The 17,301-nt window shown below is 46.5% G+C and overlaps 1 protein-coding gene across 1 annotated transcript in view; it reads left to right on the top strand.

The window, feature by feature from the left end:
* Nucleotides 1–17,301, top strand: part of LOC133570804 (uncharacterized) — a 99,198-nt gene that overhangs the window by 54,802 nt on the left and 27,095 nt on the right. The window contains exons 10-15 of the mRNA XM_072916618.1: nt 1,562–1,702; nt 3,333–3,482; nt 3,623–3,787; nt 8,017–8,277; nt 9,504–9,846; nt 9,937–10,243. Coding sequence (XP_072772719.1) covers nt 1,562–1,702; nt 3,333–3,482; nt 3,623–3,787; nt 8,017–8,277; nt 9,504–9,846; nt 9,937–10,243 — 1,367 coding nt within the window. The remainder of the gene's footprint in view (nt 1–1,561; nt 1,703–3,332; nt 3,483–3,622; nt 3,788–8,016; nt 8,278–9,503; nt 9,847–9,936; nt 10,244–17,301) is intronic.

Genomic DNA, 17,301 nt, shown 5'->3' with positions numbered 1-17,301 from the left:
TCCATCCATTTTCTACCGCTTGTCCCTTGTGGGGGTGCTTGGCTAAATTGTCCAAAATCTCAAAGTCCGGTGCTGTTGCAGGCTTGCAACTGACCACAGCCAGGAATATTTCACACATCTCCAAAAAATATACATCTATCTTACGGCTTGTAGCGTCCACCTCTCTTCACTTCCAGGTCAACCATTTCTTAACACAACTTAACTAACTAAGATTCTAAGTGGTCCATGTCATCCGCAGAGCACTTTTCTCCATTGTTCAAGACGTTTCACCTTCCATCCAAAGGCTTCTTCAGTTCTACAGTTTTAGGCGTCGACTCTACCTATTTACGTCTCTGGTGGGTGTGTCCCCTGGGGGTGGTCACAATAGGGTTTCTGAGGTTGCGGTCTGGCGTGGCTGCTGGGATAAGGCGATCTTCGGGTGGAGAGATGTCAGGACATTGTTGGAAGTCAGCGTTGTCAAACTCATTTTCATTGAGGGCCACATTGTAGGTATGGCTGCCCTCTGCTTGTAACAACGAATGATATATGAATTTGCCCATTTTCTACCGCTTATCCCTTTGGGGGTCGCGGAGGGGTGCTGTAGCCTATCTCAGCTACAATCGGTCGCCACCTCATCACAGGGCCAACACAGATAGACAGACAACATTCACACTCACATTCACAGACTAGGGACCATTTAGTGTTGCCAATCAACCTATCCCCCAGGTGCATGTCTTTGGGGGTGGGAGGGGCCTATCCCCAGGTGCATGTCTTTGGAGGTGGGAGGAAGCCGCAGTACCCGGAGGGAACCCACGCAGTCACAAGGAGAACATTCAAACTCCACACAGAAAGATCCCGAGCCCGGGATTGAACTCAGGACTACTCAGGACCTTCATATTGTGATGCACATGCACTAACCCCTGCTTAAACCAAAAATAAACCAAAGGCGAGTGCCCCTAAAAAAAGCATTGAGGCTTAGGGATGGCTATGGAAAACGAAACTAAAACTAAACTGGCTACAAATTAAACAAAAACAGAATGCTGGACGACAGCAAAGACTTACTGTGGAGCAAAGACGGCGTCCACAAAGTACATCTGAACATGACATGACAATCAACAATGTCCCCACAAAGAAGGATAAAAACAACTGAAATATTCTTGATTGCTAAAACAAAGTAGATGCGGGGAATATCGCTCAAAGGAAGACATGAAACTGCTACAGGAAAATACCAAACAAAAGAGAAAAAGCCACCAAAATAGGAGTGCAAGACAAGAAGTAAAACACTACACACAGGAAAACAGCAAAAAAGTCCAAATAAGTCAGGGTGTGATGTGACAGCTGGTGACAGTACACCTACTTTGAGACAAGAGCTATAGTGATGCATGCTTGGTTATGCTTTAAAGTCATATCCAACATTGTGACGACGACTTTTTACTGTCAATATCAGCTACCGAGTTTACATTTTTTATGTTTTCTGCTGGTGGTGTGCCTCCGCATTTTTCAATGAACAAAAATGTGCCTTGGCTCCAAAAAGGTTGAAAAACACTGATCTAGAAACAACTAAATGAGTGTATTTCCACAGAAGCGTCAAGGGGGTGTGTTGGAGCTGAAGAAGGACGTGGACCATGACAAGTGCACAGCAGAGTCCTTCTTGGTGTACGAGACCAAGTGCCACTGGGAGGGCTGCAGCACCGAGTACGACACACAGGACCAGCTCGTGCATGTAAGTGCTGAGGTGATGTCATCATCATGTCAGAGGTGATGTCATCATCATGTCAGAGGTGAAGTCATCATCAGGTCAGAGGTGAAGTCATCATCATGTCAGATGTGAAGTCATCATCATGTCAGAGGTGATGTCATCATCAGGTCAGAGGTGAAGTCATCATCATGTCAGAGGTGAAGTCATCATCTTGTCAGAGGTGAAGTCATCATCATGTCAGAGCTGAAGTCATCATCATGTCAGAGGTGATGTCATCATCATGTCAGAGGTGAAGTCATCATCATGTCAGAGGTGATCATCATCATGTCAGAGGTGAAGTCAACATCATGTCAGAGGTGAAGTCATCATCATGTCAGAGGTGAAGTCAACATCATGTCAGAGGTGAAGTCATCATCATGTCAGAGGTGAAGTCATCATCATGTCAGAGGTGAAGTCATCATCATGTCAGAGGTGAAGTCATCATCATGTCAGAGGTGAAGTCATCATCATGTCAGAGGTGATCATCATCATGTCAGAGGTGAAGTCATCATCATGTCAGAGGTGATGTCATCATCATTTCAGAAGTGAAGTCATCATCATGTCAGAGGTGAAGTCATCATCATGTCAGAGGTGATGTCATCATCATGTCAGAGGTGATGTCATCATCATTTCAGAAGTGATGTCATCATCATGTCAGAGGTGATGTCATCATCATGTCAGAGGTGAAGTCATCATCATGTCAGAGGTGATGTCATCATCATGTCATAGGTGATGTCATCATCATCATGTCAGAGGTGATGTCATCATCATGTCAGAGGTGATGTCATCATCATGTCAGAGGTGATGTCATCATCATGTCAGAGGTGATGTCATCATCATGTCAGAGGTGATGTCATCATCATTTCAGAAGTGATGTCATCATCATGTCAGAGGTGAAGTCATCATCATGTCAGAGGTGAAGTCATCATCATGTCAGAGGTGAAGTCATCATAATGTCAGAGGTGATGTCATCATCATGTCAGAAGTGATGTCATCATCATGTCAGAGGTGATGTCATCATCATGTCAGAGGTGAAGTCATCATCATGTCAGAGGTGAAGTCATCATCATGTCAGAGGTGATGTCATCATCATTTCAGAAGTGATGTCATCATCATGTCAGAGGTGAAGTCATCATCATGTCAGAGGTGATGTCATCATCATGTCAGAGGTGAAGTCATCATAATGTCAGAGGTGATGTCATCATCATGTCAGAAGTGATGTCATCATCATGTCAGAGGTGATGTCATCATCATGTCAGAGGTGAAGTCATCATCATGTCAGAGGTGAAGTCATCATCATGTCAGAGGTGAAGTCATCATCATGTCAGAGGTGAAGTCATCATCATGTCAGAGGTGAAGTCATCATCATGTCAGAGGTGATGTCATCATCATGTCAGAGGTGATGTCATCATCATGTCAGAGGTGATGTCATCATCATGTCAGAGGTTGGCAGACAACTTTGAGAGTCCCACTAGTCAAGTCAAAGTGATGTCAGAGTGTCTGAGAGGAAGAGATTGAAAGCAGACTTCTCACCTTCATTTACTTCACTTCTGACTTAACCAAACTGAGAACTGCTTGAAGCCTGAACTTGTGAACAATCATGTCCGCCCTGCAGCACATCAACAACCACCACATTCATGGGGAGAAAAAGGAATTTGTGTGCCGCTGGGACGATTGTTCCAGGGAGCAGAAGCCCTTCAAGGCTCAGTACATGTTGGTGGTCCACATGCGCCGGCACACAGGAGAGAAACCACACAAGTGCACGGTTGGTAACAGATGGCCTGCGTGCCCCACGGGGGGGATTGGCCCCCGGAGGATGGCCACTCATGCTCTTTAAACACCAGTTAGTTTTTTTCCTGAGAGCAGTGTTGACCCCACACTTGTTGTCTTTCATCTACCACGCAGTTTGAGGGCTGCTGCAAAGCTTACTCCCGTCTGGAGAACCTCAAAACCCACCTGCGCTCCCACACTGGGGAGAAACCTTACATGTGCGAGCACGAAGGATGCAACAAGGCTTTTTCCAACGCCTCAGACCGAGCCAAACACCAAAACCGCACGCATTCAAATGAGGTAAAAGCATTGACACGTGCTCTTGTGCGTCAGTAAATGAACAATTAAAACCATTTTGAGCTAGAGACCAGTTCTTTGGCTCTTTGAAGGAGTGTCGGATCTTGAGGAGCCGTTCCTTTCAAAGAGCTGTTCAAAAGACTGCTTTATTGTTAGAGTTCTTTTTGTGTTACTGTCTCTTTTGCTTCTTTGTTTTTAATCACTGGTAGCGGTTATAAGATAAGACAACATTTGCATTGGAATCATTGAAATCCATACAAATATTAGTCTATTTGTGGTAATTATTTTGAAATATTGATTGTAATTTTTACTCTTTAAGAAGGGGAACCGGAGGGTGTGTTCTAACTATCGTGGGATCACACTCCTCAGCCTTCCCGGTAAGGTCTATTCAGGTGTACTGGAGAGGAGGCTACGCCGGATAGTCGAACCTCGGATTCAGGAGGAACAGTGTGGTTTTCGTCCTGGTCGTGGAACTGTGGACCAGCTCTATACTCTCCGCAGGGTCCTTGAGGGTGCATGGGAGTTTGCCCAACCAGTCTACATGTGCTTTGTGGACTTGGAGAAAGCATTCGACCGTGTCCCTCGGGAAGTCGTGTGGGGAGTGCTCAGAGAGTATGGGGTATCGGACTGTCTGGTTGTGGCAGTCCGTTCCCTGTATGATCAGTGCCAGAGCTTGGTCCGCATTGCCGGTAGTAAGTCGGACACGTTTCCAGTGAGGGTTGGACTCCGCCAAGGCTGCCCTTTGTCACCGATTCTGTTCATAACTTTTATGGACAGAATTTCTAGGCGCAGTCAAGGCGTTGAGGGGATCTGGTTTGGTGGCTGCAGGATTAGGTCTCTGCTTTTTGCAGATGATGTGGTCCTGATGGCTTCATCTGGCCAGGATCTTCAGCTCTCACTGGATCGGTTCGCAGCTGAGTGTGAAGCGACTGGGATGAGAATCAGCACCTCCAAGTCCGAGTCCATGGTTCTCGCCCGGAAAGGGGTGGAGTGCCATCTCCGGGTTGGGGAGGAGATCTTGCCCCAAGTGGAGGAGTTCAAGTACCTGGGAGTCTTGTTCACGAGTGAGGGAAGAGTGAATCGTGAGATCGACAGGCGGATCGGTGCGGCGTCTTCAGTAATGCGGACGCTGTATCGGTCCGTTGTGGTGAAGAAGGAGCTGAGCCGGAAGGCAAAGCTCTCAATTTACCGGTCGATCTACGTTCCCATCCTCACCTATGGTCATGAGCTTTGGGTTATGACCGAAAGGACAAGATCACGGGTACAAGCGGCCGAAATGAGTTTCCTCCGCCGGGTGGCGGGGCTCTCCCTTAGAGATAGGGTGAGAAGCTCTGCCATCCGGGAGGAGCTCAAAGTAAAGCCGCTGCTCCTCCACATGGAGAGGAGCCAGATGAGGTAGTTCGGGCATCTGGTCAGGATGCCACCCGAACGCCTCCCTAGGGAGGTGTTTAGGGCACGTCCGACCGGTAGGAGGCCGCGGGGAAGACCCAGGACACGTTGGGAAGACTATGTCTCCCGGCTGGCCTGGGAACGCCTCGGGGTCCCACAGGAAGAGCTGGACGAAGTGGCTGGGGAGAGGGAAGTCTGGGCTTCCCTGCTTAGGCTGCTGCCCCTGCGACCCGACCTCGGATAAAAAGTATAAAACAACTAGAATAAAAAGTCAGATATAATAAATGTGAATACAAATTGTAGTACCCTACCTCGGGCCTGATCTACTAAGATCCAAATCCCATACGCTAAACAGCACGTGCAAACTATTACAGTGCATTTAGTGGGCGTGTTATTTTTGATCTATTAAGACTGAATGTACAATTGATAACTGGTGCAGACCGCCTTATTCAAAAGAGGTTTTTGTGATCATGCTCCTACCTGTGGTGTTTCGCTATGTTTTCAAACATGCAGCAGACATGTACCACTTTTTATGGGCTTTATAGAAGCAGTCCTTTGGCACATCTACAATGGAAACCACAAAAACTAGAAGAGCTCTGCTCCCGACACTACGGTTTTGACTAAAAACTGTAAATCCTGACTACTGATTGTGATCACAGCGACAGGACAACTTCAATCAATCAATCAATGTTTATTTATATAGCCCTAAATCACAAGTGTCTCAAAGGGCTGCACAAGCCACAACGACATCCTCGGTACAAAGCCCACATAAGTGCAAGGAAAAACTCACCCCAGTGGGACGTCGATGTGAATGACTATGAGAAACCTTGGAGAGGACCGCATATGTGGGTAACCCCCCCCCCTCTAGGGGAGACCGAAAGCAATGGATGTCGAGTGGGTCTGACATAATATTGTGAGAGTCCAGTCCATAGTGGATCTAACATAATAGTAAGAGTCCAGTCCATAGTGGATCCAACATAATAGTAAGAGTCCAGTCCATAGTGGGGCCAGCAGGACACCATCCCGAGCGGAGACGGGTCAGCAGCGCAGAGATGTTCCCAGCCGATGCACAGGCGAGCGGTCCACCCCGGGTCCCGACTCTGGACAGCCAGCACTTCATCCATGGCCACCGGACCTGTGCCCCCCCCCCCCCCACAAGGAAAAGGGGAGCAGAGGAGAAAAGAAAAGAAACGGCAGATCAACTGGTCTAAAGGGGGGTCTATTTAAAGGCTAAAGTATACAAATGAGTTTTAAGATGGGACTTAAATGCTTCTACTGAGGTAACATCTCTAATTGTTACCGGGAGGGCATTCCATAGTACTGGAGCCCCAATAGAAAACGCTCTATAGCCCGCAGTCTTTTTTTGGTCTCTGGGAATCACTAATAACGCAGATTTCTTGCCGGGACATATGGTACAATGCAATCGACAAGATAGGACGGAGCTAGACCGTGTAGTATTTTATACGTAAGTAGTAAAACCTTAAAGTCACATCTTAAGTGCACAGGAAGCCAGTGCAGGTGAGCCAGTATAGGCGTAATATGATCAAACTTTCTTGTTCTTGTCAAAAGTCTAGCAGCCGCATTTTGTACCAACTGTAGTCTTTTAATGCTAGACATAGGGAGACCCCAAAATAATACGTTACAGTAGTCGAGACGAGACGTAACGAACGCATGAATAATGATCTCAGCGTCGCTAGTGGATAAAATAGAACGAATTTTAGCGATATTACGGAGATGAAAGAAGGCCGTTTTAGTAACACTCTTAATGTGTGACTCAAAGGAGAGAGTTGGGTGGAAGATAATACCCAGATTCTTTACTGATTCGCCTTGTGTAATTGTTTGGTTGTCAAATGTTAAGGTGGTATTATTAAATAAATGTCGGTGTTTAGCAGGACCGATAATCAGCATTTCCGTTTTCTTGGCATTGAGTTGCAAGAAGTTAGCGGACATCCATTGTTTAATTTCATTAAGACACGCCTCCAGCTGACTACAATCCGGCGTGTTGGTCAGCTTTAGGGGCATGTAGAGTTGGCTGTCATCAGCATAACAATGAAAGCTAACACCGTATTTGCGTATGATGTCGCCTAGCGGCAGCATGTAAATACTAAAGAGTGCAGGGCCAAGAACCGAACCCTGAGGAACTCCGCACGTTACCTTAACATAGTCCGAGGTCACATTATTATGGGAGACGCATTGCATCCTGTCAGTAAGATAAGAGTTAAACCACGACAAAGCTAAGTCTGACATACCAATACGTGTTTTGATACGCTCTAATAAAATATTATGATCGACGGTATGGAAAGCAGCGCTAAGATCAAGAAGCAGCAACATAGATGACATCCATCGTTAGCAGTAGATCATTAGTCATTTTTGCGAGGGCTGTCTCCGTAGAGTGATTTGCCCTGAAACCGGATTGAAAAGGTTCACAGAGATTGTTAGACACTAAGTGTTCATTTAGCTGCTGTGCGACAATTTTTTCGAGGATTTTCGAAATAAAGGGAAGGTGGGACACCGGTCGGTAGTTTACCATGAGGTCAGGATCAAGGTTAGGTCTTTTGAGCAGAGGATGAATAACCGCTTTCTTGAATGCTAGGGGAACAGTGCCAGAGGAAAGTGATAAGTTTATAATATTTAGCACTGATGGACCTAATAATACAAAAAAAAAAAAAAAAAAAAAAAAAAAAATTCATCCAAAAGAGCCATTCAAAAGAGCCATTCAAAAGAGCCATTCAAAAAACTCAATTTGTTCACATTGAGCACCACAAAACATTAAGGAAACCACACGTATGCTCATCACCTCTACTTAACATTTCATAACCAGACACCTTTGTCTGTCTGGACAGAAACCGTACGTGTGCAAGATCACGGGCTGCTCCAAGCGCTACACTGATCCCAGCTCCCTCAGAAAGCACGTGAAGACCGTCCACGGCCCGGAGGCCCACGTCACCAAGAAGCAGCGGAGCGACCTGCCGCCCAGGCCGCCACCCAGGGACGACAGCAAAGAGACCGTTAATAGAACTCATGATAAGCTGGCCGACAGCAGCTCCCCCGGAACCTTGAAGGACTACCGGCATGTCCAATCCATCAAGACAGAAAATGCCGTGGTAAGATGTTCATCATTTGTAATACGGATGGATGGTTTAAGGTCTGGGAGGGAAGGTTTAGGTTGAACATGTCGTCTATGATCATTTGGTTGTGCAGTTTTGATTGATTCTTTATTCTAACCCTTATTCATTTATCTCTTTTTCCTCATGGGCAGACTTTGTTAAGGTGAGCTCGGCTTTGACCAAACTCATTTCAAGCCATCATCTTGTTATCATCTCGGCTGGCAACTCTGTCTCGACTTTATTCCGTCATGTGCAATTTGACTTTACACTAGCACACTGCTTCAAGTATTTGTTGAAGGGAGGACAGCCTCTTTGTAGCCTAGCCCTGATTAATATTGAAGGAACATGTATTCATTAGCCGGATTAGAAGACTAAATATCCATGACAGCCAGCATGTCAGGCTGCAGTTGAAAGATACAGTGGAGAGCCATCACACAAGCTGAACATGATAAAAGCCACTGCAGGATTAATATTCAAACACTGGGAATTGGTTTTGCTGCTCCTCTGCAAACAGAGCCAACCATCAAGCTGTGATCAAGACAGCTTTTTAGCGCTGAATATTTAAAAGGCTTTGAGCTTCTCAGAGATGCTGGCTCGCTGGCCTTTAGAAAAAGGTAACGTGAACAAACACTTCATTGCTTAGGTAAAGTATCAGAGGGTATTTTAAAATACAAAAAGATACACTTTTGCATACAAATATAAGCCTGGTGCCTTAAAGTTGAATGAAAGCATTGCTCAAAGAAAACACGGATGCCTCTCATGATGATTGGCCCGTTGCTCTGGCTCGGGCTCAAGCCGCCTTTCATCCTGCCCATTTCCTATTCACAGACAGACTAAGACAGGCTGTAATCTGTGAGACATCATCACCACTTCAGCCCATTCCTAAGAAAACACTCATTATTTACAATTAAGCTGGGTAGGGATAAAAGACTGATCTCTGTGATGGAGCGCAGCGTTAGCTTGACTGATTAGCTCAGTTGTTATCATTGACCTCGACAATTAATGATTCACGTGGACCCCGACTTAAACAAGTTGAAAAACTTATTGGGGTGTTACCATTTAATGGTCAATTGTACGGAATATGTACTGTACTGTGCAATCTACTAATAAAAGTTTCAATCAATCAATCAAAGACTCATCACCACCCTGACTCACTCCGTGCTCTTCTGTGTGTGATACTAAGACACTAGCTGAAATTATTTTCTCCAATCTCTTAATTGTAGATGCATCAGTCCGGTCCTGGAGGTCGGTCATCATGTAACATCGAACCATCACCACTTGGCGGTGCGACCAACAATGACAGTGGAGTAGAAATGGTAGGGTTAAGCGCTGGAAGCCTGGAGGATCTCAGCACAGTGTTCCTCCTAGAAGAGCCTTTGGGTGATGAGGATACCAATAGAGGAGTTTTAGGAGCTGATATATGTATCAAGAAGCAGCTCTGCTCTCAACAACATCTGGAGTATCCGCTGAAGGAAGAGATAAGGACTCTGAGGGGCCTCCGTCAGTGGACCGCCAACCCATCACCTCCAGCCCACCGCACCAAGCTGCCACCCATACCAGCAGACGGTGAGTGGATATTTCAGTAGTTATTTTTGAGTAGATAATATCACCCCTCCAGCAGCTGAGTTCTTCTCCTGGTGTTGTTCTTGTTTCCAGCGTTCCTCCAGCCATGTGAGGGTGGTGTTCCTGTATATTTGAATGGTTCCAGTTTCGGTCTGAGCTCTGGAACAAAAGGTATACTGGGAGGACTGTCAGAGCCCCTCGGGAGCACCTCCAGCACCTTGGGCTCACTTAAGACCCTAAGCCACTGCTCCCCAGGCACACACACCTTTCTGCTCACACTTCGAACTGTCAAGCAGCCTCAGCTCTGTCGACTCCTACAACCACATCTCATGGCGCTCCAATCAGGCCAGTCAAAGTGGAGTTGTACTCAGCCTGACCCAAACCCAGCGCCACCGCCTCGGTGCAAAATATGCTTCAGCCACTGGAGGTGTATTTCTTACACTTTTGAAACCCAGCGAGAAATTGGCTATACAAGTTTGTTCATCATCATTTAGAGACTGACAGAAACCCTACTCATCTGGCAATGCAACGGCTACAACCCCTGGGCCTTTCAGCCTCATGATGTCCTGTTGAACTGTCCCAGTCGGGTCGGTGAGCAAGTCCAATGAGTGGCTATGGAGTCTGTTAACCCGTCACAAATTCACTGTGACAAGATCCTTGATGTTGCCAGCAAAGAGAATATTCATCTTGCTGCAGAGCAGGAGCATGTGACCTGGCAGGGGTTCCATGTCTTTAGATGGCAGCTTCAATCACATGCCTCAAACAAACCTGATGCCACGATCCCAGCACGGTCCAACACAACCATTATCATGTCCAAGGAAACCTTCTGTGGCAGTTGTACGGTCAAAGACGGATAATTGTGATGGATACCAATGTAACTTTGTCAGCATCCAACATGACTGTGTGTCATTGAACATGAACACTTCCCCCTCCGAGTCAGCAAAATTAATGTGCCTGGTCAGTAGAACCCTGACCCGCCAGACCCACACTAAACCAGACTGACCCTCAACAGAACCCAAATGTTGACTTGCTTCATATTCAAGTCCAATGGAATTGTAGCAGGGTTGGACTCCGCCAAGGCTGCCCTTTGTCACCGATTCTGTTCATAACTTTTATGGACAGAATTTCTAGGCGCAGTCAAGGCGTTGAGGGGATCTGGTTTGGTGGCTGCAGGATTAGGTCTCTGCTTTTTGCAGATGATGTGGTCCTGATGGCTTCATCTGGCCAGGATCTTCAGCTCTCACTGGATCGGTTCGCAGCCGAGTGTGAAGCGACTGGGATGAGAATCAGCACCTCCAAGTCCGAGTCCATGGTTCTCGCCCGGAAAAGGGTGGAGTGCCATCTCCGGGTTGGGGAGGAGATCTTGCCCCAAGTACCTCGGAGTCTTGTTCACGAGTGAGGGAAGAGTGGATCGTGAGATCGACAGGCGGATCGGTGCGGCGTCTTCAGTAATGCGGACGCTGTATCGATCCGTTGTGGTGAAGAAGGAGCTGAGCCGGAAGGCAAAGCTCTCAATTTACCGGTCGATCTACGTTCCCATCCTCACCTATGGTCATGAGCTTTGGGTTATGACCGAAAGGACAAGATCACGGGTACAAGCGGCCGAAATGAGTTTCCTCCGCCAAGTGGCGAGGCTCTCCCTTAGAGATAGGGAGAGAAGCTCTGCCATCTGGGAGGAGCTCAAAGTAAAGCCGCTGCTCCTCCACATGGAGAGGAGCCAGATGAGGTGGTTCGGGCATCTGGTTAGGATGCCACCCGAACGCCTCCCTAGGGAGGTGTTTAGGGCACGTCCGACCGGTAGGAGGCCGCGGGGAAGACCCAGGACACGTTGGGAAGACTATGTCTCTCGGCTGGCCTGGGAACGCCTCGGGGTCCCACAGGAAGAGCTGGACGAAGTGGCTGGGGAGAGGGAAGTCTGGGCTTCCCTGCTTAGGCTGCTGCCCCCGCGACCCGACCTCGGATAGGCGGAGGAAGATGGATGGATGGATGGATGGATGGATGGAATTGTAGCGCAGACACAAAACCAACCACCAACAGAACCTAAAACATTAGACAGCCACCTTTCATGTCTGCCAGGTATGATGTAGGGCTTGGTAGCAAAGCTCTGTACGACCACGGCCCTATATACTTACTGGAGCCAACTCAAGATGAGGAGTGCTGAAGTGAGGAACAGGCCCAGACAGACTTTAAAGGGGAACATTATCACAATTTCAGAAGGGTTAAAACCATTAAAAATCAGTTCCCAGTGGCTTATTTTATTTTTTGAAGTTGTTTTCAAAATTTTACCAATCACGCAATATCCCTAAAAAAATCTTCAAAGTTCCTGATTTTAACATCGTTATATACACCCGTCCATTTTCCTGTGACGTCACATAGTGAAGCCAACACAAACAAACATGGCGCATAGAACAGCAAGATATAGCGACATTAGCTCGGATTCAGACTCGGATTTCAGCGGTTTAAGCGATTCAACAGATTAGGCATGTATTGAAACGGATGGTTGTAGTGTGGAGGCAGGTAGCGAAAACGAAATTGAAGAAGAAACTGAAGCTATTGAGCCATATCGGTTTGAACCGTATGCAAGCGAAACTGACGAAAACGACACGACAGCCAGCGACACGGGAGAAAGCGAGGACGAATTCGGCGATCGCCTTCTAACCAACGATTGGTATGTGTTTGTTTGGCATTAAAGGAAACTAACAACTATGAACTAGGTTTACAGCATATGAAATACATTTGGCAACAACATGCACTTTGAGAGTGCAGACAGCCCATTTCAGGCGCGCGAAGAACATATATTTTTCCACGATTTCAGCACTCAGGTTAACCATACCTAAATAGACACAAAATACTGCATTACACAAGACTACCAGAATGTACTCGAATGATTGAAAAAAACAAATGTTTTTAAGCTAAATTACTGGTAAACACAGTTTATGTATAATAATTTACGTAAAACCGCGAGTAATGAATAAAGTTTTCATCAATTAATATATTCTGTAGACATACCCTCATCCGCTCTCTTTTCCTGAAAGCTGATCTGTCCAGTTTTGGAGTTGATGTCAGCATCTGCTTTGAGTGTCGCAGGATATCCACACATTCTTGCCATCTCTGTCGTAGCATAGCTTTCGTCGGTAAAGTGTGCGGAACAAACGACTGACCATTTCGTCGGCTTTCCCCACACCCTCGTATTTTGAACAAATTTCGTCCAATTTCTTGCCACTTTCGCATCTTTGGGCCACTGGTGCAACTTGAATCCGTCCCTGTTCGTGTTGTTACACCCTCCGACAACACACCGACGAAAGTGAGAAAATGGCGGATTGCTTCCTGATGTGACGTCACGTTGTGACGTCATCGCTCCGAGAGCGAATATTAGAAAGGCGTTTAATTCACCAAAATTCACCCATTTAGAGTTCGGAAATCGGTTAAAAAAATATATGGTCTTTTTTCTGCAACATCAAGGTACCGTATTTTCCGCACTATTAGCCGCACCTAAAAACCACAAATTTACTCAAAAGCTGACAGTGCGGCTTTTAACCCGGTGCGCTTTATATATGGATTAATATTACGATTCATTTTCATAAAGTTTCGATCTCGCAACTTCGGTAAACAGCCGCCATCTTTTTTCCCGGTAGAACAGGAAGCGCTTCTTCTTCTACGCAAGCAACCGCCAAGGTAAGCACCCGCCCCCATAGAACAGGAAGCGCTTCTTCTTCTACTGTAAGCAACCACCCGCCCGCGTAGAAGAAGAAAAAGCGCGCGGATATTACCGTTTCATTTCCTTTGTGTGTTTACATCTGTAAAGACCACAAAATGGCTCCTACTAAGCGACAGGTATCCGGTTCATGAAAAGACGCAATCTCTCCATCCGCACACGGATTACTATTTCACAGCAACTGATATTCCTGTGAACCGCACTGTGGATACAACGGGAGCACGTACGGTGAATATTCGCACCACAGGGAATGAGAAGTCATCCTTCACTGTGGTTCTAGCTTGCCATGCTAATGGCCAGAAACTTCCACCCATGGTGATATTCAAAAGGAAGACCTTGCCAAAAGAGACCTTTCCAGCCGGCGTCATCATAAAAGCTAACTCGAAGGGATGGATGAAGAAAAGATGAGCGAGTGGTTAAGGTAAGTTTAAGTTTACGCGAAGAGGCCGGGTGGCTTTTTTCACGCAGCTCCGTCCATGTTGATATACGTATGTTTGTGATTGCACATTTGCGTACATTTTGGGAGTGAACAGAGTTGTTAGAACGCTGGTTTTTAATATATTATTAAAGTTTGACTGACCTATCTGACTGTTTTTTTGACATTCCTTTAGCGCAGTTAGATGCGGCTTATAACACGGGGCGGCTTATAGGTGGACAAAGTTTTGAAATATGCCGTTCATTGAAGGCGCGGCTTTTAACCCAGGGCGCCTTATGGTGCGGAAAATACGGTATATATTGACGCTTACATAGGTCTGGTGATAATGTTCCCCTTTAAGAGCATGCTGGGTATAGAGGACTCCTCCAGCTTCGTGTTGCTCCAGAACTCATCCAAGAGTTTCTCGTGGCTAACGACAACCATCCACTTTGTCCTACCAGGGAAGGGAAAGATGGTGGGGAGCTTTTTAGCAGATCAGTTTCCTGAACCTGATGTGTTTACCTTGTGTGTTTACTGTACCCTCTGAAGAAAGCATGGCAGTCATTGAACAGTCGCTTGGCGATCCAATTGTTTCTGCCTCAGCAGTCCGCTGTCACCTTGTAACTATTTGACATGCAGGTGTGCTGTAAAGTCTGTTTTCTAAGTGCCTGGCTTGTACACAAACCACTTGATTACAACTTGTTTGACTTCTACACCAAAATGTACCTGTGTGTCCCTTCCTCAAACCTTGGTCATCCTCAGTGTTTTGGTTCTGTGACCGTGATGAGACGCCAACGAGCATACGTGATACAACATGCTTGTATGCAAACGTCATTTTTACATTTCTAAGAAATACAACATTAACAAACATTACTGGCGTCATCATTCCAGAGATGCTCTGTTAGCAAAAGCTTTGGGACACAAATGATATGAATTAATCATCGACTACTGTAACGTATTATTTTCGGGTCTCCCTATGTCTAGCATTAAAAAATTACAGTTGGTACAAAATGCGGCTGCTAGACTTTTGACAAGAACAAGAAAGTTTGATCATATTACGCCTATACTGTATATACCTTTATATACATATATATATATACCTATACTGGCTCACCTGCACTGGCTTCCTGTGCACTTAAGATGTGACTTTAAGGTTTTACTACTTACGTATAAAATACTACACGGTCTAGCTCCGTCCTATCTTGTCGATTGCATTGTACCATATGTCCCGGCAAGAAATCTGCGTTCAAAGAACTCCGGCTTATTAGTGATTCCCAGAGCCCAAAAAAAGTCTGCGGGCTATAGAGCGTTTTCTATTCGGGCTCCAGTACTATGGAATGCCCTCCCGGTAACAATTAGAGATGCTACCTCAGTAGAAACATTTAAGTCCCATCTTAAAACTCATTTGTATACTCTAGCCTTTAAATAGCCCCCCTGTTAGACCAGTTGATCTGCCGTTTCTTTTCTTTTCTCCTCTGCTCCCCTTTTCCTTGAGGGGGGGGGCACAGGTCCGGTGGCCATGGATGAAGTGCTGGCTGTCCAGAGTCGGGACCCGGGGTGGACCGCTCGCCTGTGCATCGGCTGGGAACATCTCTGCGCTGCTGACCCGTCTCCGCTCGGGATGGTGTCCTGCTGGCCCCACTATGGACTGGACTCTTACTATTATGTTGGATCCACTATGGACTGGACTCTCACAATATTATGTCAGACCCACTCGACATCCATTGCTTTCGGTCTCCCCTAGAGGGGGGGGGGGTTACCCACATATGCGGTCCTCTCCAAGGTTTCTCATAGTCATTCACATCGACGTCCCACTGGGGTGAGTTTTTCCTTGCCCGTATGTGGGCTTTGTACCGAGGATGTCGTTGTGGCTTGTGCAGCCCTTTGAGACACTTGTGATTTAGGGCTATATAAATAAAGATTGATTGATTGATTGATTAAAGATAACTGATCATTATTATTCTGGTAATTCTATACTTTATTTGCATGACTAAGAGAAACATTGACAATCATTAGTAATGTTGTTTGTTTTATAAAAAAAAAAATTGTGAACACATTTTAAATGTCCTAAAATGGCCCTATATAGATTTGAGTGACATATAGAATGGGTTATACTTGTATAGTGCTTTTCTATCGTCAAGGTACTCAGAGCGCTTTGACACTATGGCCATGCAAGGTCCTAACCACGACCCATCAGGAGCAAGGGTGAAGTGTCTTGCTCAAGGACACAACGGACATGACAAGGTTGGTAGAAGGTGGGGATCGAACCAGGAACCCTCAACCCCAACCGCGCCACGCCTTCCCCCGTGAAGGGAGACGGCGTAGATTAGAAAACAGAAAATATCTTTGAGTGGTTGCAATGTTCTTGCTGCATGGTTCTCGCCCGGAAAAGGGTGGAGTGCCATCTCCGGGTTGGGGAGGAGATCTTGCCCCAAGTGGAGGAGTTCAAGTACCTCGGAGTCTTGTTCACGAGTGGGGGAAGAGTGGATGGTGAGATCGACAGGTGGATCGGTGCGGTGTCTTCAGTAATGCGGACGCTGTATCGATCCGTTGTGGTGAAGAAGGAGCTGAGCCGGAAGGCAAAGCTCTCAATTTACCGGTCGATCTACGTTCCCATCCTCACCTATGGTCATGAGCTTTGGGTTATGACCGAAAGGACAAGATCACGGGTACAAGCGGCCGAAATGAGTTTCCTCTGCCGGGTGGCGGGGCTCAAATATTACAAATATTAGTCTATTGGTGGTAATTATTTTGAAATATTGATTGTAATTTTTACTCTTTAAGAAGGGGAACCGGAGGGTGTGTTCTAACTATTGTGGGATCACACTCCTCAGCCTTCCCGGTAAGGTCTATTCAGGTGTACTGGAGAGGAGGCTACGCCGGATAGTCGAACCTCGGATTCAGGAGGAACAGTGTGGTTTTCGTCCTGGTCGTGGAACTGTGGACCAGCTCTATACTCTGGGCAGGGTCCTTGAGGGTGCATGGGAGTTTGCCCAACCAGTCTACATGTGCTTTGTGGACTTGGAGAAAGCATTCGACCGTGTCCCTCGGGAAGTCGTGTGGGGAGTGCTCAGAGAGTATGGGGTATCGGACTGTCTGGTTGTGGCAGTCCGTTCCCTGTATGATCAGTGCCAGAGCTTGGTCCGCATTGCCGGTAGTAAGTCGGACACGTTTCCAGTGAGGGTTGGACTCCGCCAAGGCTGCCCTTTGTCACCCATTCTGTTCATAACTTTTATGGACAGAATTTCTAGGCGCAGTCAAGGCGTTGAGGGGATCCGGTTTGGTGGCTGCAGGATTAGGTCTCTGCTTTTTGCAGATGATGTGGTCC

Source organism: Nerophis lumbriciformis, linkage group LG28, assembly GCF_033978685.3.
Source record: "Nerophis lumbriciformis linkage group LG28, RoL_Nlum_v2.1, whole genome shotgun sequence".
Lineage (NCBI taxonomy): Eukaryota > Metazoa > Chordata > Actinopteri > Syngnathiformes > Syngnathidae > Nerophis > Nerophis lumbriciformis.
This window is presented reverse-complemented; position numbering and strand designations above follow the sequence as displayed.